The sequence below is a fragment of the Vanrija pseudolonga genome, chromosome 1, assembly GCF_020906515.1.
Source record: "Vanrija pseudolonga chromosome 1, complete sequence".
Taxonomy (NCBI): Eukaryota; Fungi; Basidiomycota; class Tremellomycetes; order Trichosporonales; family Trichosporonaceae; genus Vanrija; species Vanrija pseudolonga.
The window spans coordinates 2156263-2174773 of NC_085849.1; the positions used below are offsets into that span (position 1 = coordinate 2156263).

Below are 18511 nucleotides of genomic sequence, written 5' to 3' on the forward strand. Positions count from 1 at the left end.
TACACCGTGCCTGCTCTGTTCGGCGGTGCGTGCGGCGTTGCAGTACGCGACGCGACGCGCCACAGACCAGGTCGAGCAAGGCCTTGCCACCGCCCCATGAGTCTGCCATGCCCCTTGTTCCCACCCGCGGCTAACTGGGAATGTCCTTGGACGCCGAGTACACTGGAGAGCGATGCTGCGATGCCGCGGTTCCACCTCGGTGCGCGTGGCACCAGACACACGCAACACCAAAGTGCCACACCCGCGCACACACCGCCGATCGACCGCGTCCGCCACGCACATCACATCACATATCGCGCCGATCCATGCGCGGCGAGCGTCCGAGCGCCATGTGCATATTTTCTGTCCCCTCTCTCACTCTACAGCGCGACGACAGTCGCAGCGAGCGCCCAGGCCAGCACACCTACAGCGAGCGCCGCGCGCCGCCTGCCAGCGGCCGCGACGCGCGGCTCGGTCGACACAGAGCACGACACGGCGAGCTGGTTACTCTGGTATCGTGCGCAGTTGGCAAACTTGGCCGCGGCGGCCTGCAGCGCCGCGTCGTCGCGCCCCGCCGCGGGGATGAGGCACGTGTGCTGCACGCCGGTCGAGTTGGACCCGTCGGGCCACTGCGCCGGGATGGCCTGCAGCCCGACTCTGCCCTTGCTCGCGGCGCAGCACGTGTCGCTGACGTTGGAGAACGACGCGCCGCACAGCACGTTGCCGACCGGCACGATGCTCTCCCATACCAGTGGGGCGAGGTGCGCGCCGTTGCCCGTCGCGTTGGTCGAGTTGAGGAGCGGCGCGGTGGCGTTGCCGTGGTGCGTGCCGTTGTTGGCGTGGTGCGTGGCGTTGCGCGTCGTGTTGTAGTCGGTCGAGTTGAGCGGGAGCGTCGTCGAGTTCAAGCCCGTAGACGTCGGCCCTGCGGGGTCGGTCGAGTTGTCGGTCGCAATGTCGGTCGCGGCAGTGTCGCTCGCACTGTCCGTAGACGTCGCCGTGACCGCGCTGTCGGTCGTGATGTCCGTGGCCGTCGCGTCGGTGGCAGTGTCGGTGGCGGAGCCCGCCGACCCCGAAGCGTCGCTCGCGACACTCCACGCCGAGACCGACGCCAGGTCGGCCGGGAGCACTGCAACATCGCTGCTCGAACTCATGGCGTGTAGCAAGTGGTGATGGTGGTGGCTTGCAAGCCAGGTCTCTGCGCGTGCTCATAAGTACATCTGTGCGAGCGCGCGCCCCGGTGCGAACGAGCGCCACCCCTCGCGCAAGGCGATACATCGAGAGTGGCACCACACACGCCACCACAAGCGCCATGCACACCATCGCGGGAAGCTGCGAATGCATACCCCTCTACTGAACAGGACACCCTCCGTCCCTCGCCTCGCCGTGCTGCACCTCTTCACGCGGGCGCGCCCCGCGCGCCGCCCTCGCCTCGGCCTCCGCCAGCCCCAAGCGCGCGTCGAGGCCGCCCGCCCACGCGCGGATATCCCCCCACATGCCCGCGTCGGCCGGCAGCCGGCTCAGCAGGCGGAAGACGGCGCGAGCGCCTGGGTCATACGACTGCCCGCTGCCTGCGTCCGGCACGGGGGGCAGCACGCCCGCGCTAGCGAGCACCGCGTCGTCGATGATCTCGCTGCACCGCGCGGCGGACGCCGCGATCTCGGCCCACAGCGGCGCGAGCGCCGGCCGCGCACTCAGCGCCCTCAGCGCGCCGAGCGCGTCTGCGCGCGGCGTCTCGCCCCGTGCCGCCGCCGCGTCGACGCCCAGCTCGTGCAGCTGCAGCTGCTCGTGGTGTACCGTGTCGTCCTCTGCGCGGATGAGCGGGGACGCGGCCGTCGACTCTGGCGGGCGCGCAGTGCTGATGCTCGCTCTGGGCACGCGGCCCACGCCGGCCGTCCACGCAATATGTGCCGGCAGGCCACCGGCGCTGCTCTCGCTAGCGGCGTCGGTGACGCTGTGCGCCGGCGCGTCGCGCTCGCTCGCGTGCGCCGACCAGTGGCGCAGGCCGAGGACCGCGTCGATGCCCGGGTGTGTCGGGTGCGCGAGGTCCGTCGAGCTCATCGTCGACGGCGAGCTGGGCGCGTACCCGTGCCATGTCGAGTCGGCCGGGTCGCGCGTGAACGGGCGCCACAGGTCGGCGGGCGGGCTCGCCGGCGTCGTAGAGGGGACCAGGCGCGGCGAGTATCCGGACACGTACGACTCGAGGCTTGACGAGCGTGCGCGGGAGGTAGCGCGCTTGTTGCCCGCCGCGCTCGGCGACGTCAGGTCCGTGTCCGTCGTCGCGTGGCTCGCTGTCCTGCTCAGGCCAGAGCGGGACGGCGACGACATGGCCCCCGCGGCGGCCGCGCCGTCGCCGAACGGCCCGCCCATCAGCCAGCGCGTCACGGCGCCGCCTTGCTCGTCCTGGCGTGGTGTGGCGTCAGCTAAGGTGGCTCTCTCTCGGCTCGGCCGTGGGTGGCCCGACGCACCTCCTCGTTGGGCGTGACGGCCCCGCCGACGCCCGCCTCGTCGTCGGCGTCGTTGGGGTCCGAGGCCGCTTTCGGCGTGGCCATCGCCATCGCAGGGGGCCGCTTCGCTGTCGGCGTCTTGGGGCTCTCGTCGTCCCCCTTGTCATCGTGCTTGGTACTGTTCGACAAGTCTAGGTTCTTTACTGCCGCCAGCGTCCCGCCCAGCTCGAGCGCCAGCGCATTCACGTCCGAGCCCATTGTGTGCGTGCAGTAGTGTCGAGGTGGTGGTGTCGGCGACGACGCAGCTGCCGCTGCTGCTGCTGAAAAGAAGATAACCTGGCCAGAGTGCGCCGTTGTTGAAACTCCCACACACTGGCCCCACGTCATCGTCGTCCCGCATCGACGACGACGACGACGACCACGACACCGGCTACGACGACGACGCGGCCAGAGCGCGGCGATTCGCACTGTGCACGCGCCTCACGCCTCTGGTGCAGAGCGAAGGGGGGGGGGGGGGAAGGCATATCAGCGCCCCCCAAAGAATTCACAATGGTTATCGCTGCTGCGCGAGGCTTGTGATGGTTGTGGTTGCGAGGCGACGATATCAGCGAAACCAAGGCCCAGGTCGCCACGAGCCGCCAACGCGGGAAGCAAGCAATCCCTTGTGGCACATCTGACACGCTTCCAACGGCAGACTCCATCCACCACCACTCAAATCCCACCCTGCCACCACCACAACCTGCACCACCCCTCTACCACCGCAGCCTGCGCTGCGACTGCGCCGCCCCCACTCAAAGCCCAAACGTAACATCGTGACCAGATGGCACAAGACTCTACAAAGCGCCATCCCGCCTTACCCTCTAAACCGACACGTCGGCAACCTTGTCAGCAACATCGTCAACCTCGTCGTTGTCGAGCGCGCTAGCAGCAGCCGCAAACGAGAAGCCCGCCGTCGCCTTGGTGGCGGGCTTGGGCGCCGGCGCAGATGCAGCCGCGGTCTCGCGCTGCGCGCGGCTAGCGGCGACCTGCTCAAAGCCGTCGGCGTCAGGAGCAGCCTCCTTGGTCTCCTTGGCGGGCAGACGAGAAGGGTGGACACGCTTGGGCTGGGCGGCACGCTCGGCATCGCGCTTGGCCTGCTGTGCGGCCTTGGCCTTCTCAGCGTCCTCCTTGGCCTTGGCGGCGCCAGCAGCCTTCTCCTTGCGGCGCTGCTCGGCGTGGGCAGCAGCCTCGGCCTCACGGGCCGCCGAGTCGACGGGCTTGGCAGCACCGAACGGCGACGCCTTGGACGACGAAGCGGGCTCGGGGGAGCCAGTGGCGGCGGCGGCGGAGCGGGCCTGGAGGTTGAGTCGGGGACGCTGGGGCTCGGCGGGCTCGGCACGCTGAGCGGGCGAGCGGGTGCCTCGGGACCACTGAAAGCTTTGTTAGCGCTGTAGGCCACAATGCACAACACCACACTCACAGTCGACTCGGTGTCGGCGGGGCCGGCAGGGCGATGGGGAGGGGCATCACGGGGCTCACGGGGCTCGCGGGGACCGCGGCCACCAACCTGGGGAGCGGGGGGCTGGACAAACGTCTTGTTTGAGCGCCACTGGTCGGCGTCGTCGGCAGCCGAGGGGGTGAGGTCGCGGGGCTCGCGAGGCTCACGCTGCTCGTGGCCGTCACGGGGGCGGCCGTAGCCCGACGACTCGCGCGAAGGGGTGAACTTGGCGCCGCGGGCAGCCGACCAGTCGCGGTCGCCACCGTCTGATGCGCCAGAGAAGGTGCGGCGGGGAGGCTCGGGCTGGCGGGCCACGAGGGGGGTCGCGCGGCGCCACTGCGAAGCCTCGTCAGCGGCCGAGGGGGCGAAGTCGCGACGGTTCGAGGTCGAGGCTACCGGCAGGTGTCAGCGTCATATTGCTCCTCCACCTCCACCAACGCGACTCACGAGCCTCGGCAACGTTGACCCTCACGGTCCTTCCGCCAAGCTGGGTGCCCGACATGCTGAGGGCGGTAGCGAGGCCGTCGCGCGTGTTGAACTCGACGTAGCCAAAGCCCTTGAGCTTGCCCTCGCTGTCCTTGACGAGGCGGACGCTCTTGGGGTCCTGGCCGGCAAAGAAGGCGCGCAGCTCCTCCTCATCAGTCTCAAACGTCAGGTTGCCCACAAAGGCCGTGAATGGCGGCACGTCGGGGAGGGGGAGCTCGTCGCGGACCGGGCCGCCGCCGAACGCCGGGCGCGCAGAGCGGTCCGGCATGCTCTCGAGGTATCCGGGCTCGCCGCGGCGAGGGCCAGTGTCGGCGCGCGCGGCAGCTATGTGGGGGTTAGTATGCTGGCTGGCACTGGCTTGGCTTGAGCCGGCTCGTGCGAGCAGAGCAAAAGCGGCAGACGACCTTTCGTCTCGTCTCGTTGACGTCAATACGCACGCGCGGTGGGGAGGCTCTCCATCTCATCGGCCCAGTTGCTCGACGCTGCGTCGTGTCAGCTCTGCGCGTCGCGTCTCACGTACACGTACCCGTCGTCTCGAAGAAGTCGCTGAGGTTCATCTTCTGTCCCTTTTGCTTTTTGGGTGCTGTGGGGGTCAGCGAACCGGCTACGGTGGAGGCGCTGGCGGGCGGCACGCACGCATGGTTGCTGTCTTTTTTCGGTGGGAAGGCGGGGGGAGGTGAGAGGGGGTGGGCGTGGGGTGCGCTCCTTTTTTACGTTGAAGTGGTTGTACGTGTTGTCAAAGTCGTCTAGGACGATGTAGATGGAACTGTGTGCGTGCTAGAGAGGTCGTCGTCGCTGCTGCAGCCGCCGCCGCCAGTCTCTGTCGCATTGTCCGCCCACCGGCGGCATCAGCGCCAGCCAGCCAGCTGCAGCCAGCCAGGCAGCGGCCACTCAGCCTCGCAACAGCCAGATCCCACACAAGTCAACAATCCCAGCCCGAAAATCGCAAAGCACGCAAACGCCACCCGACCAAACGCCGAGTGTCGCCGAAGTGGGGCTCCGGTTCCAGCAAGTGACTGGAACGAGGGGCAGGTCGATTCTTCGTTCTAGCAGCATGCATTGTACTCATACTCTCTACAGCAACAAACGAGAGAAGAAGCACACCCAAGGGGTTGCACCGACGGGGGACTCAATATGTTGGGCAGAGTTGGGAATCCCGTGTGTCCCCTAACCCAACCGCTCAACCGAGGAAGATCGCCAGCATGGTGCACGACTTACACAAACAGCTCTGCTCGCAATGGGCGTCGTTGCAAGTCACAATGTCGCCAGGCAACGTTTGCCGCAGCTCTACGTATCCATACTCTAGTGTAGCAAGCGTCCCGTCTTCCCCCATCCCTACCAGAAGCTCTCCTTCCCCTCTCCATCTCTAAACCCCTCTCCCTGCCGTCTTGCCTCCCCCTCTGTCCCAGCAGCACGCGCCGCCGCGCCGGGCTCGTCAGGAATGGCAGCCGAGACGAGGTGCCACAAGTGGCTGAACGTGTTACGGGGCTGCTCGGCATCGTTGTCCAGTACGTCGCCATAGGGGCGGTTGGGCGTCGTCGAGCCGCTGCCCCCTTGCTCATCGTACCCGAGGTCCTGGGCCACGACGATCGTGTGCGCCTCCTCCATCCTTGCGCGGGGCGAGAAGGTCGACGTCGACGCTGCCTCGGAGATCGATACCGCCGTGGGCTGCGGCTGCGCGCCTGCGGCCTGCATCACATGCCCCTGCTGCAGGAAGCGGAGGAGGGAGGACGTAGAGTCGAGCGGGTACTCTGTCCACCACTCTGCGCGTTCGGTGCGTTCCAGCCCCGAGGTCGGCGCCGAGGGCAGTGCGAGCTGCAGTGTCAGCGGGTATTGCCTCTCAAGCAAGAACACCACCCACATCGCCTTGGTCGAGGTGTATTCTCTCGAGTGCCCCAGCCACCTCGGGCAGCGAGAGGAGGAACCACAGGGCGTTCTCGCACTGCTGGACGCGAGTCTCGGCGAGTTTCGTGAGGCCAGCAACTGGCCCACTAGGCACGTCAGCATCCTCCGCGCCCGCACACCAATGCGCAACTACTCACCGCCGTTGCTGGGGAGGGGGGTACTCGCACGCCTGCGCGTGTTTCCTGCACGACCCGCAGACCGGCCGCTCGTGGTCACACTGAGGGGGGAGGTTAACCTTGGTGACGAGAGGCGGCACACGCGCCGCAACCCCCACTCACCCGCCGCTTCTTGGATATACACCGCAAGCAGGCCCTCGACGACATGTTGTTGTGTTTGGCGCGTGGTGGGCGATGTGGAGAGGGATTCATGTTTTGCGGAGTGGAGAGAGTCCGCGAGATCAGCAGTGGGTGGCGGGTGCAAAATTGGGATGGTCGGTGGGTGGGGGGAGGCTTGACGTCATCGACTGTACCTTGGCGGTGATGGGCGACGATCGCGTCGCGGTGAGTGACGGTCCTCGGTGCAGCGAGAACAGCGACAGCGATAGCATTGTATTGCATTGCAGTTGAGATTGGAACAGATGAATTGGTCATTGTGAGAGACCGCGAGACGAGATGACTAGGCGCTACAGATGGTGACGAACAGGAGACGAATCAACCGCCCTCCCTCCTCCTTCCTTCCTCACGCCCCTCCCCCCCCCCCCCCTTTCCTCCGCGCGCGCTTCGCTCACTTGCCCTGGTTCGCCACGGCGTGGATGGACGCCTCGGCGGCCACGGGGTCGAGGTACGTCCCGCCCTTGACGAGCGGCTTGAGGTCCTCGTCGAGCTCGTAGACCAGCGGGATGCCAGTGGGGATATTGAGTGCCGCAATGTCGTGGTCGCTGATACCGTCGAGGTGCTTGACGAGCGCGCGCAGCGAGTTGCCGTGCGCGGCCACAAGCACCGTCTTGCCGCTCTGCAGATCGGGCACGATGTGGTCGTGCCAGTAGGGCAGGAAGCGCGCGACCACGTCCTTGAGGCACTCGGCCAGCGGCACGGGGTCGCCAACGTACCGCGGCTCTCGCGTCTGGGAGTACTTTGCCGCCGGGTCGATGTTGGGCGGCGGCATGTCGTAGCTGCGGCGCCAGAGCATGAACTGCTCGTCGCCGTACTTGTCGCGCGTGGCCTTCTTGTCCAGGCCCTGCAGCGCGCCGTAGTGCCGCTCATTCAAGCGCCAGTCGCGGCGGACCGGGATCCAGTCGAGGTTGGCCGCCTCGAGCGCCAGATTGGCCGTCACGATCGCGCGCTTGAGCAGCGACGTGTGCAGAATGTCGGGCGTGATCTTCTTCTCGCGCAGCAGCTCGCCGCCGCGCGTCGCCTCCGCGCGGCCCTTGTCAGAGAGCGGCACGTCGACCCACCCCGTGAAGAGGTTGAGCGCGTTCCACGTCGACTCGCCGTGCCGGAGGAGCACGAGGGTGTAGGGCATGTTACTGCAAGTGTTGAGGGTGTTGCAGAGTCGATGTCGCATAGCGCATCTTGTCGTGGGCTTGTTGTTATTTGTATACCACACCCGCCCGTCCTCACCGTACAGGTCGCTGCTGGTGTGAGAACGAGGCAGGAATGGGCATTCCTGACGTCACTACGGTCGTCGGTAGTGCCGCGAGCGACGTCGTCGTCGTGTGCGGACAGGGCGGTCGGGGTCGGGCACGCCGCAGAGCACGTCGTTGTGCGGTGTTCATCAGTGTGTTGGCTGCATGCATTGCGGAGATATCGACGCGACGCGCGCGACATGTAGAGCGCGATAAGATCAGAGTTGCCCATCAGTGCCGCATTTGCCGGCGGCTCGAGGCAGTTTGATCGGGCGCGAGGGAGGCGGGCGGCGTTGGCCGTGCACCCAGCAGCCAGCGAGGACAAGTTGACTGAGCCGACTTGCCGTGATATCACGGCTGGTTTCACTCTTCCCCGCCGGCGCCCACCTTCGTAATCTTGCTGCATGTAAGACACGCTCGTGATTGTCGTCGCGTCGTCTGGTTTGACGTACACGCGCACCGAGGGGCGGCCGAAGATGGGTTGGAACCCGCCCCATCACCCGCGACATCAGTGTCGGAACACTACCCTCAATGTCAATACAACGAAACGGCGGCGGCCCCCACCCGCCTCAATCTACCACCCCTGTGCCGCCTTGCCGGCGGTATACCCGGCAGGAGAAGCTACCTGGAATCATTCGCCATCGTCTCGCCAAATCCCCAAACAGACGTAGCCGAGAATCCAAAGCAGCCCAGGGAGTAGCAGCACTACCCAGGAGCACTACCCCAACACCGAGGCCGCCAGCAACGCTACGTAACCCGGATGAGGACGTGGGAGTTACTTCACGTGACGCATAGACTTCCAAGCCCTTGATGAGGCGCAAGGGCCAGGGGTGGGGAGCCGCGGGGGAGGCGCACAGAGGATGGACACTTGGCATACAGGTACGGTACCAGGCAAGGCCGGCCGGTCGGCAGGTAGGCCATCCGTCTAGCTGATCGAGAGAGAGAGCGAGCCCGAGGCAGAGGCAGAGGCAGAGACACGACGACATTGTGAATCTCGTCACGGCGAGGAGGGGTTCGGTTGCGAGCGATTCACAACCGGGTAACCAGGCGGCAGGCGGGCTGGTACCGCCGGAACGGACGGTCAGGCAAGGCCTCGTCTCTTTACAGCAACAGCAGCAGCAGCAACAAGGGCAAGGTGACGACGACAACGATTGCAATATAAAGCAGCACAGCGACACCTGTCCTGCCCCCCACAACTCACCATGGCCTCCGAAAAGACATCCACTGCAGTCCCCACGCTCGTCGGCGCCGCCGAGGGCAGCCCCTTTGTGGCGGCCAAGACGATCAACTCGCTCGCCAACCCGTCGGTGCTCATCGTCGGCGCGGGTATCGGCGGCATCACGCTCGCGCTCGACCTCGACGACCAGGGCCTGACCAACTGGATTGTGCGTGCTGCCTGCCCAGAAGCCAAGCTGACAAGCCCAGATGATCGACCGCGAGGCCGGCGTCGGCGGAACGTGGTGGCAGAACCGATACCCGTGAGCACGACCCCACGCCGTGTGCTTCGCCGAGCTCGAGCTGACGAACCCAACAGTGGATGCCGCTGCGAGTATGTCACCACACCTGTCCTGTCCTTCCCACCACTGACTCGCCCCCAGCATCCCCGCCGTTGCGTACTCGCACTCGCGTTTCCAGAACTCGCAGTGGACCGAGACGCATCCCGAGCGCGCCGAGCTCCAGGAGTGTGAGTGACTCACCATTACGTGGCGCCGGCGGCGCTGGCGGCGTCTTTGCCACGGCACACACGGCACGCGCATCCCGAGCCCGAGCAAGGTTAACCAACTGACGCCACGCCTCACTCAGACTGGGCCAACATTGTCAAGACGCAGGGGCTCGAGAACCGTCTGCGCCTGCAGCACGACTTTGTCAAGGCCGACTGGGACGCCGAGGCGTCGCTCTACCACGTCACGTTGCGGGACACGGCCAACGACCGCGAGGTGCACGTCGATGCCCAGGTGATCGTCGGCGCCACAGGTGCCTTCTCCGAGCCGCGCCGTATTCCCCTCCCCGGAGAGGACCAGTTCAAGGGGCAGATTATCCACTCGGCGCGCTGGCCGCACGACCTCGCGCCCAGCGACCTGCGCGGCAAGACGGTCGTGGTCGTCGGGAACGGGTGCAGCGGGTGAGTGCGGTGCCGGGACACAACACTGCAAGCCACTGACACCACCCGCAGCGTGCGAATCGTCGGCACGCTCGGCCTCGACCCAAAGATCAAGGTCGTGTCGCTCGCGCGCACGCAGCAGTGGCTCATGCCGTCGCTCACGCGCGGGTGGGACGGCGCGCGCAACTCTGCGCCCAACTCGGAGCAGCTGCGTGACTTCCGCGCGCGCTTCCCGTTCTTCCAGAAGGTCTACCGCCTGCTCATGCTCGCCATCCTCGACTCGCGCTTCAAGACGCAGCTCATCAAGGAGGGCAAGAGCCGCCGCAAGGTACAGGAGAAGGTACGTGGCGCGTGGCGCGCAGTGGCGGCTGAGTGTGGCGGGCCGTGTGTGGCTGACGCCGCTTCCCACCCAGGCAATTGGCGAGTGGATGAGGAAACGCGCCCCGCCGCACCTCAAGGACAAGATTGTCCCCGACTTCCCCTTCCAGGCCAAGCGCTACGTGTTCGAGGACGGCTACTTTGCAGCCATCAACTCGCCGCAGAACCGCGCCATCTACGGGCGCGTGACTGCGCTCACCGAGAACGGCGTGCAGGTCGACGACGGCAGCCATGTCGACGCCGACGTCGTGGTCCTGTCGACGGGATACGACGCGGACGTGAGTTGCGCCGGCCGGAGTGGAGCACGTACGTGCGTGGTACTGACACGCCACAGCACATCGACATGGAGGTCTCGGGCTCGACCGACAGCACAAACAACTACAACGGCAAGGGCGACCAGGTATGGTACCACGGCGTGGCGCTGCCCGGCATCCCGAACTACTTCACGCTCTGCGGCAACAACTTCCTCGTCAACCACAGCAGCGTGACCATCGTGCTCGAGTTCCAGGCGGCGTACGTCACCAAGCTCATTGCCGCCATGCGCGACAACTCGATCCCCGTGCTCGAGGTTAAGCAGGACGCCGCGGAGAAGTACGACCAGATCATTGCCAAGAAGCTCGAGAAGACGACGTGGCCGCTCGTCAACAACTACTGGCGCAAGGGCGGCTCGGGGCGCATCTTTGTAAGTGTGCCGCAGGCGACAGGAAAGTGTGAGCCGCGTGCTGACGCCCCACCTAGACCCACTACCCCGGCCCAGTCGTCGCCCAGTGGTGGGACAACGCGTGGGTCGTCTGGTCCGACTACAAGGGCGGCGAGAAGCTCGCGCGCAGCCAGCGCATCCGCTCGATCGCGTACACTGTCGCGCTGCTCGTCGGCCTCGCGTATGGCGGCAAGTGGGCCGTCGACTCGGGCCTCGTCCACCGCCTCGGCGTTGGCGCGCAGGACCTCGTCAACGCCGTCGTGCACGCCGCCACGGCTGCCAAGGACGTTGTCGTCGAGGCCGCGCACAAGATCACCGGTTAGGTGTAGCTTTCGTTGTAGAAGAGAGAGAGAGTCTTGAGCCAGTTGTAACTCGTTCCGAATGCAAGCATTATAACCCACACTAGCCAAAACATACATGACATGGCGAAATACTATCCTAGTCTAGAAGATACACTTGGGAACCCCGTCTCTGCGAGCGGGCTCCCCCGCCGCGCGACGTCGCTCGTGATGCTCGTTCTTGAGCCGCTCCGGGGCCGGTACGGGATCGCCTGGGACGAGGAGCCATTGGCGAACAATGACCCGCCGATGGGGAGCGCGCTGGGCGTGACAGGTGGTGTGGTCGCCAGCAGCAGCAGCCCCGCTTGCGAGTTGAGCGCGAGGCTGATGTTGGACGCGGACGGGCGCTTGACCAGCCGACCCGGGATGGGGCCGACGCCGCCAGCGCCAGGCGTCTGCACCGAGGGGCGGCGTGAGCCAGGTGTGAGGAGCAGCGGGGCCTCCTCGTCGACTATTGCCAGGATGCGCGTCTGCTCGTTGTCGGTCGGCTGGGGCGTGGTGAGGAAGAAGACGCCCAGGAAGGTGAACGTGATCCCGAAGCCGAAGTCGACGAGCGAGTTGATGTCGACGTCGCGGAACTCCTGGTACAGCACTGCAGAGCCGACGATCGCGGCGAGGGAGAAGAAGACGAACTGCGTCGGAATCACCTGGTTGCTGTCGAAACGCATGAGTGCGCGGTTGAGGAACTTGATCTGCAGCACGCTCGTGACGACGAGCACGACGACGGCGCCCCACGCAACCGGGTGCTTGAAGGCGCCGAACAGCATCGACGACATAAGCGATGAGAGAGCCTTGGTCGCCATGACGGTGTACCCGCCAAACAGGGCGCACGCGCCGACGTCAATGCCAATGTACTTGGACGCGTACTCTTCCCGGGATGAGAGCATGACAAGGGGCACGACAACGGCAATGTTCAGCGCCGTGTAGATGAGGAACGGCGTGGCAGTCACCGCGGCAATGAGCTGGTCGGGAGACAACTGGGCGGGTTAGCTAGCTGTCACAACGCTCCCAGCTACCCACTCTAGGGTTCGAGTCGCGCGACGACCACACGACCGTAACGGCGCCGAGGATGGCCAGGCCCGTCCCGAGGAGGTTACGCCGCGTGAAGCTCTCGCCGAGGATGAGGGGCGAGAAGATGACGTTGGCAATGAGCGCGACGGTGCCCAGCGGCGCGACCACCGACGCCGGCGCGAAGCCATAGCTGAGGAAGTTGCCCGCCTCGCCCACGGCGATCATCCCGAGACCGAGCCACCATAACGGGCTGGAGAGGTACGCGCCCTCCTCTACGTGTGGCGGCGTGTCGCTGGTGAGCGGCGACGCGCCAGAGTCGCGCCGCACCGGCACCGGCTCGGCGAGGTCGACGGCCGCGTACCCCGGCTTCGGGGCGCGCACGGCCTGCTGCCCCTGCCCCTGCCGGGACGCTGACACTGCCGGTGCCGGTCCCGAAGGTGACGCCCGTGCTTTCGCGGCAGCGGCCGCCTCGACGCGGATGTGCGCTAGCTTCTGGACCGTCCTGCCGCGGTGTCAGTCGACACAATATGGTAGATGGCTCCAGCGAGCGAACGCTGCCAGCTCACGACCACTCACAACGCAAGCGAGATGAGGACGTTGCCAGCGCACGCAATGGCGACGCCAATCAGCGCCGTGCTCTTGAACTCTGTACGCATGGTGGCAAGAGTGTCGAGTTACAGTCTCATCGCGGTGTTGTTGGGCCGTCGTCGGTGTAAGTAGCTGTCGTCTGGCCGACTGTCGTTCGAGAGAGTCGTCGTCCGTCGATGCGTGGGCTGGCTATACTGGGCAAAGTCGAGAACGTCAATTGCGTGCAGCATGCGCGCTCACCCGGAATCGTCGTCCCTCCCATATTCCATTCCACATTGACTAAGGGTAAGGGTGCATTGAAGCCACGTGGCACACGTGGCTCAAACTACTCTCGTACTCTCCCACGGCTGACTCATGCCGATCCGACTCGGATTCTTGGCTCTCCTCGGTCAGTCAGTCCTGCCGGGTGGCCCAAAAGTCAACGGCGAGCCATCTCAATCAGCAACAACACATCTCCCCGCACCACAACACATCAAAACATGGCTGAACAGATCGCCATCGCCGCGCGCCGCGCCTTTGAGGCCTCGCAGCTTGTCGCCGCCTCGGAGCGTGACGTCGCCCTCGCCTCTATCCGGGAAGCGCTCACCACTGCGCGTGACGAGGTGCTCGCCGCCAACGCAAAGGACATGGAGGCGGCCAAGCCGCTCGTCGAGGCCGGCAAGCTGTCCGCGTCGCTGCTGTCCCGCCTCGACCTCGGCCGCCCGGGCAAGTACGACGCCATGCTGCAGGGCATCACGGACGTCGCGGCCCTCCCCCTCCCCACTGGCGTTGTGACCTTCGCGAAGGAGCTCGGGCCCGGGCTTGAGCTGCACCGCGTCACTTGCCCCGTTGGCGTGCTGCTCGTCATCTTCGAGGCGCGCCCCGAGGTCGTGGTGAACATCGCCGCGCTCGCGATCAAGTCTGGAAACGCGGCCATCCTCAAGGGCGGCAAGGAGAGCGTCAACTCGACCACGGTGCTGTCTCGCATCATCGCCGAGGCACTCGCCAAGACGTCGATCCCGTCTACCTTTGTCCAGAGCGTGTCGACCCGCTCAGAGATCTCGGCCCTCCTCGCCCAGGACAAGTACATTGACCTTGTCATGCCCCGTGGCGGCAACGAGTTGGTCACGAGCATCAAGAACCAGACCAAGATTGCTGTCATGGGCCACGCAGACGGCATCTGTGCCGTCTACCTCGACAAGACGGCCGACGAGCACAAGGCGATCCGTGTGGCTGTCGAGTCAAAGATCGACTACATGGCGGCATGCAACGCGGCCGAGACGCTGCTGGTGCACGAGTCGCTCGTGTCAACGCTGTGGCCCAAGGTGGCCAACGCGCTCGTCGCTGTCGGCGTCTCTTTGCGCGCTGACGCCGCGACCCTCGCCGCGCTTGCCGGTACCCCTGCCGCGGCGAACGCGACCGCGTCCACCGAGGAGGACTACTACACCGAGTTCCTGGGCCCCATTATCGCCGTCAAGGTCGTGTCGGGCGTCAACGAGGCCATCGAGCACATCAACCTCCACTCGTCGCACCACACCGACTCGATCGTGACCGAGGACGAGGCGTCCATGTCGGCATGGGCGCGCGGCCTCGACTCGGCCAACTGTTTCATCAACGCTTCGACGCGGTTCGCAGACGGCACGCGCTATGGCCTCGGCACAGAGGTCGGCATCTCGACCGGCAAGACGCACGCACGCGGCCCCGTCGGCCTCGACGGCCTCGTCATCTACAAGTACGTCCTGAGGAGCACCAAGGACGACGGATCCGTCATTGCCGACCACGAGAAGGGCGGCAAGGGATACACGCACACCGATATCTCGAGGGAGCAGGCGCCGTTTTAGTTAGATACGCAGGGCTAGTTGTACCATCCATGGGGAGTTGCATGCATTTGGGTTGCATTGTGTTGTTATGGGGTGTGGTTGTGGGGGGTTGGGTGCCAATACGTTTGGGGGGTGTGGTACCAGTGTGGCAGAGTGGTGTGGCGGTCGGGGATGGTGGAGGGGGAGGGAGGAGACGTTGCTGTTAGTGGCAAGTTGACTGACCCATAGGTACAACCGGTACTATAAACAGCATGCATAGTCGTGTCCGTTATATCTAAGCACTCATCTGCTACGGTGTGAGGGTACTCGCACATGTCACCGTTCTCGTCCCGTTTGGACTCTGTCGCTGTGGGCACACTCTAAGTCTGTGATCTGGGGCGGGCCATCTGGGGCGGCCACTTTGCCATTCGGTATTGGGTATGTATGCACTGGCGTCAGCAAAGCCACGGGCCCTAACTCACCAATGCTAATGCTCTCTGCTTGGTCTTGTCTTGTCTCCATCTGGTCTTGTCTTGTCCTCCTTTTGCCTTGTCTTGTCTTCATCTAGTCTTGTCCCGCGGACGTTGCGCAGGGCGGAACCCTCAAGCCTCCTTCTCCTCCTCGCTGCGCTCCTCGTCGGGAACGCGCGCACCGCGCTGGTCCTCGATCCAGGCCTGCGTGGTAGCGCGGACAGCGCGGGGAGGAGGGCTGTCGAAAGGGCCGCGGGCGGGGGCCGCAGCCTCAGCCGCGTCAACCTCGGGCTCGGGGGGAACGTCGGGGAAGGGGTAGGGCTGGGGGTGCGCGGGCGGGAAGGGCATCGGCGCCTCGGGGAACGGCACGGCGGGGTAGGGGGGGTTGGCGGGCGCCGAGGGCTCTGGCGCCTCGGGGACCGGCGCAGCGGCGGCGGCGGCGGGGCGGGGGCCGTGGTGGCCGAGCCCGGGGTGCTCGGGGTCCTCCTTCTGGTAGATCTTCCTCACAAACTCCATGATAAAGCTCGTGTCGTCGTGGGAAAGCACGGGGAGCGGCGGGGGGTGGGCCCAGCCCGCCGCATCGTAGAACGCCGTCTCGGCCGACGGCTGGTACTCTGGCGACGTGGGGTCCCAGCAGCCTGGGAAGCGGTCGTAATTGTCGCTGTCGTGGCTCACACAGACGGCGAAGAAGCTCTTGTCGTCCTTGATCTTGGTGGGGCGGAACGACAGGCGGGGCTCGTTGGCGCGGGGCGGACGGAACTCGAGCCTCATGGCTGCGGGAGGCGGGGTCGCGACGGACTCGGCACTCTCCGGGCCATTGAAGTTGGGCGCAGAGTCGTCGCTGCCCTGGCGCTGTCGTGGCGTCAGTGACATGGTCAATAGGGGAAGAGTGGGGGAGGATACTCACAGCCATGTGCCGGACGACAAACGTCAGTGTCTCGTGCTCCTTGGGCGGCACCGAGCCATCACGAGCGCAACTGCTACCGCTCCTGGTGTGTGAGAATAGTCCATAACCTGCATACGCCATGAGACTTACTCCTCGGCACTGCGCGACGCAGTGCGGCCGCGCTCGTGGCCGTCGGGCGCGTCGTCGCCCTGGCCCATGCGGGCGCGCTGGGGGGCCGGCTGGCCGGACGCCTCCGCGAGACGGGTAACGACCCCGCCCGGACCAAGGCCGACAAAGACCGCAGGCTGGTTGACCGCGCGCGTCGACGGCGCGGGGGGCTCGGGGCGGAGCGCGAGCAGGCCCTCAAAGTCGGGCACCGGCATCGTGGCGGCGATCTGGCCCGCCGCTGCGAAGTCGATGTCGGCAGGGACGACAGCAGCGACGGCAGGGGCGGGAGCGACGAGGGGAGCGTGGGAACCGCCGCGCGCGGAAGAAAACTCCCTCCTCTGGCGATTATGCATCGTCGAGGGGCCGGGTCCAGCCACCGCGTTGTGGCGCTCGGCCATCTGGGCGACCAGCGACGCTGCCACCGACGGCCTGACGGCTACACGAGCGGGCTGAGCGAGGGGCTGGGGGCGGGAGACTCCGGCGACGCGGTGGACGGGGCCGACGGGGCGGGGAGTGTCGAGCACAACCTCAACCGTGGTGGTGTCGAGACGGAGACCAGGTAGTGGTGTGGTGCGCTCGCGGGCGGGAACTCGGGCGTCTGGGCGGGGGACTTCAGCGACACGAGGAAAAACAGGACGAGCGTGCGCAAGGGGAGGAGGTGCTGGAGCGGCGCCGCCGCCGTTGTCGCCGAGCTGCCCGGGTGGCGGCGAAGGGATGCCACCGGCGTCCTGGGTCGGGAAGGAGGTGCTGAAGAATGCGCGTTGGGCAGCCTGAATGGTAGCCCATAGAAGGGCAGCAGCGTGAACGGTAGCAGCGTGAAGAGCAGCTTCTTGAACAGCAGCAGCGCGAGCGACATTGGCGCGAAGGGCATTCACAGCAACGAAATCACCTCGAACATACGCAGCGGCGCCAGCGTGCCACCGCGCTTGGGAATTGGGCGACTCGATCGGCGAGGCAATGTACTCACTATCCGAGAAGTAGACGAGCGTCTTGTTCGAGTCGGTCGAGTCGCCGCCGTCGCTGGGGGTTGAGGCCCCGTGGTTACCGCCGCTGGGGGTTGGGGCGAGGTTGTTACCGTCGGCTGCGGAGTCGACGAGGCCCGTGCCGTCCTCGCTAAACTGGGACAGGTCGGTCGTGCTGTCCGGCGAGCCGACTGTCGCGAGGGCGGCCGAGAACGCTGGCGACTGGGAGGGGAGGCGGAGGGCGTCATGCTCGGCTGGATGGTTAGTGTGTGGCACGAAGAGGACAAGGTCCAAACTCACCAGGCTCTTGGGGCGGGATGCCTCCGCCGTCAACGGCCGCCTCGTCAGCGCCGCCACCACCCAGCATGAACCCGTCCTCATCGAGCGCGAGGCCTGCATGTTCGAACATGGGGTAAGTGGCGGCGCGGGCAAAGGCTTGGTACACCTCACTGATGTCAAACCCGGGGTACTGGACCACCGAGGGGACTTGGTTGGGGGCGGTGGGGGCAGCGGGTGAGTTGTTGCGGGGGGCAGTGGGGAGGTGGTTGCCGGTCTGGGTGTTGACTTGGTGGTGGTGTGGAACCGACGGCTCGGCGGCGGGTTGCCAGCCCGTGCGCTGCCAGCCTGCGCGCTGGGTGTTGTCCTGGGTGCGGAGCATGGCGGGAGTCTTGGGTAAGGGGAGCCGCTGCCCCGTGGGCTTGGAGGGTGGTAGAGGCATGTGAGAGAGTGCGAGGGGGTTGTGGAACGAGAGTGTGTGTTAGAGGTATAGGCGAGGGGGTGTAAGTTGGTTGAGCTGGGGGTGGAGCAGTGTCGCTGGTGTGCGAAAGTAAGAGAGAGTGAGGGGGCGAGGGGAAAAGAGAGAGAGAGGGAGGGGCGGTGGGGGGTTTGTGAGTTAGCAAGTCGGCGCGACGATGGCGAGTTAATATAGACAAACGAGCGCACGCCGGACGCAACAGAGACAGCGTGAGCGGCTGCCAGCGCGGCGGCCTGGCTGGCTGGGGGCAGCCCGACGGGCGGGCGGTGCAGAGTGACAGGATGGCGAGCACACGACAGGAGGCACGCAAGACGAGCACACACCGTCGTGCCATCCAGCTCGTGAGAGCGAGGCGTGACGGCGTGTGTGTGAGGGTTGGCAGCTGCCAGGCAGCAGAAGCGAGCCGGGGGCCGCGCGCACCGGCCATGAGCGGTGTGTGGGGGCTGCGAACGGCGAGACTAGATCCATGTCCCGCCCCGTTGGAGCGGAGATTGATTGATTGTGTGCTGCGTGCTGTGTCTG

At 66.0% G+C, this 18511-nt stretch overlaps 8 protein-coding genes across 8 annotated transcripts; 2 read left to right on the top strand and 6 right to left on the bottom strand.

Annotated features, from left to right (window-relative positions):
* Positions 1-359: 359 nt before the first annotated feature.
* On the bottom strand, positions 360-2681 carry LOC62_01G000817 (uncharacterized protein; the record flags this gene model as incomplete). The annotated part of the gene is made up of 3 exons (XM_062767273.1): positions 360-1125; positions 1472-2379; positions 2445-2681. 3 exons carry the CDS (start codon positions 2679-2681, stop codon positions 360-362), a joined length of 1911 nt encoding a protein of 636 aa, XP_062623257.1.
* A 533-nt stretch (positions 2682-3214) lies between these two features.
* Positions 3215-5147, bottom strand: sce3 (putative RNA-binding protein sce3). The gene is made up of 6 exons (XM_062767274.1): positions 5023-5147; positions 4913-4969; positions 4824-4868; positions 4348-4710; positions 3883-4292; positions 3215-3832 (listed from the first exon to the last, which is right to left on the bottom strand). The coding sequence occupies exons 1-6, from the start codon at positions 5024-5026 to the stop codon at positions 3284-3286; spliced, it is 1428 nt and encodes a 475-aa protein (XP_062623258.1). The 5' UTR covers positions 5027-5147; the 3' UTR covers positions 3215-3283.
* Positions 5148-5721: 574 nt separating this feature from the next.
* On the bottom strand, positions 5722-7752 carry gpmA (2,3-bisphosphoglycerate-dependent phosphoglycerate mutase; the record flags this gene model as incomplete). Its single annotated transcript, XM_062767275.1, has 3 exons — positions 5722-6201; positions 6248-6377; positions 7019-7752. The coding sequence occupies 3 exons, from the start codon at positions 7750-7752 to the stop codon at positions 5722-5724; spliced, it is 1344 nt and encodes a 447-aa protein (XP_062623259.1).
* A 1305-nt stretch (positions 7753-9057) lies between these two features.
* PA1538 (Baeyer-Villiger monooxygenase) lies at positions 9058-11357 on the top strand (the record flags this gene model as incomplete). The annotated part of the gene is made up of 8 exons (XM_062767276.1): positions 9058-9240; positions 9281-9333; positions 9454-9539; positions 9659-9977; positions 10029-10296; positions 10370-10612; positions 10669-11016; positions 11073-11357. The coding sequence occupies 8 exons, from the start codon at positions 9058-9060 to the stop codon at positions 11355-11357; spliced, it is 1785 nt and encodes a 594-aa protein (XP_062623260.1).
* Positions 11358-11457: 100 nt separating this feature from the next.
* NIPAL2 (NIPA-like protein 2) lies at positions 11458-13181 on the bottom strand. The gene is made up of 3 exons (XM_062767277.1): positions 12960-13181; positions 12393-12885; positions 11458-12349 (listed from the first exon to the last, which is right to left on the bottom strand). Exons 1-3 carry the CDS (start codon positions 13037-13039, stop codon positions 11468-11470), a joined length of 1455 nt encoding a protein of 484 aa, XP_062623261.1. The 5' UTR covers positions 13040-13181; the 3' UTR covers positions 11458-11467.
* Positions 13182-13450: 269 nt separating this feature from the next.
* Positions 13451-14791, top strand: pro1 (putative gamma-glutamyl phosphate reductase; the record flags this gene model as incomplete). The annotated part of the gene is made up of 1 exon (XM_062767278.1): positions 13451-14791. The coding sequence occupies one exon, from the start codon at positions 13451-13453 to the stop codon at positions 14789-14791; it is 1341 nt and encodes a 446-aa protein (XP_062623262.1).
* Positions 14792-15351: 560 nt separating this feature from the next.
* On the bottom strand, positions 15352-16132 carry LOC62_01G000823 (uncharacterized protein; the record flags this gene model as incomplete). Its single annotated transcript, XM_062767279.1, has 2 exons — positions 15352-16071; positions 16127-16132. The coding sequence occupies 2 exons, from the start codon at positions 16130-16132 to the stop codon at positions 15352-15354; spliced, it is 726 nt and encodes a 241-aa protein (XP_062623263.1).
* A 119-nt stretch (positions 16133-16251) lies between these two features.
* Positions 16252-17893, bottom strand: LOC62_01G000824 (uncharacterized protein; the record flags this gene model as incomplete). Its single annotated transcript, XM_062767280.1, has 2 exons — positions 16252-17489; positions 17536-17893. The coding sequence occupies 2 exons, from the start codon at positions 17891-17893 to the stop codon at positions 16252-16254; spliced, it is 1596 nt and encodes a 531-aa protein (XP_062623264.1).
* Positions 17894-18511: the final 618 nt, after the last annotated feature.

Excerpts from the sequence above, each read along its gene's own strand:
- sce3 (XM_062767274.1), bottom strand. Across the intron at positions 4,869-4,912 it reads CGACTTCTTCGAGACGACGG|CGTCGAGCAACTGGGCCGAT; the intron begins GTACGTGTACGT and ends GACACGACGCAG. Across the intron at positions 4,711-4,823 it reads GGAGAGCCTCCCCACCGCGC|CTGCCGCGCGCGCCGACACT; the intron begins GTGCGTATTGAC and ends ACCCCCACATAG.
- NIPAL2 (XM_062767277.1), bottom strand. The coding sequence starts at position 13,039 with ATGCGTACAGAGTTCAAGAGCACGGCGCTGATTGGCGTCGCCATTGCG. Across the intron at positions 12,886-12,959 it reads GTCCTCATCTCGCTTGCGTT|GACGGTCCAGAAGCTAGCGC; the intron begins GTGAGTGGTCGT and ends ACACCGCGGCAG. Across the intron at positions 12,350-12,392 it reads CGCGCGACTCGAACCCTAGA|TTGTCTCCCGACCAGCTCAT; the intron begins GTGGGTAGCTGG and ends TAACCCGCCCAG.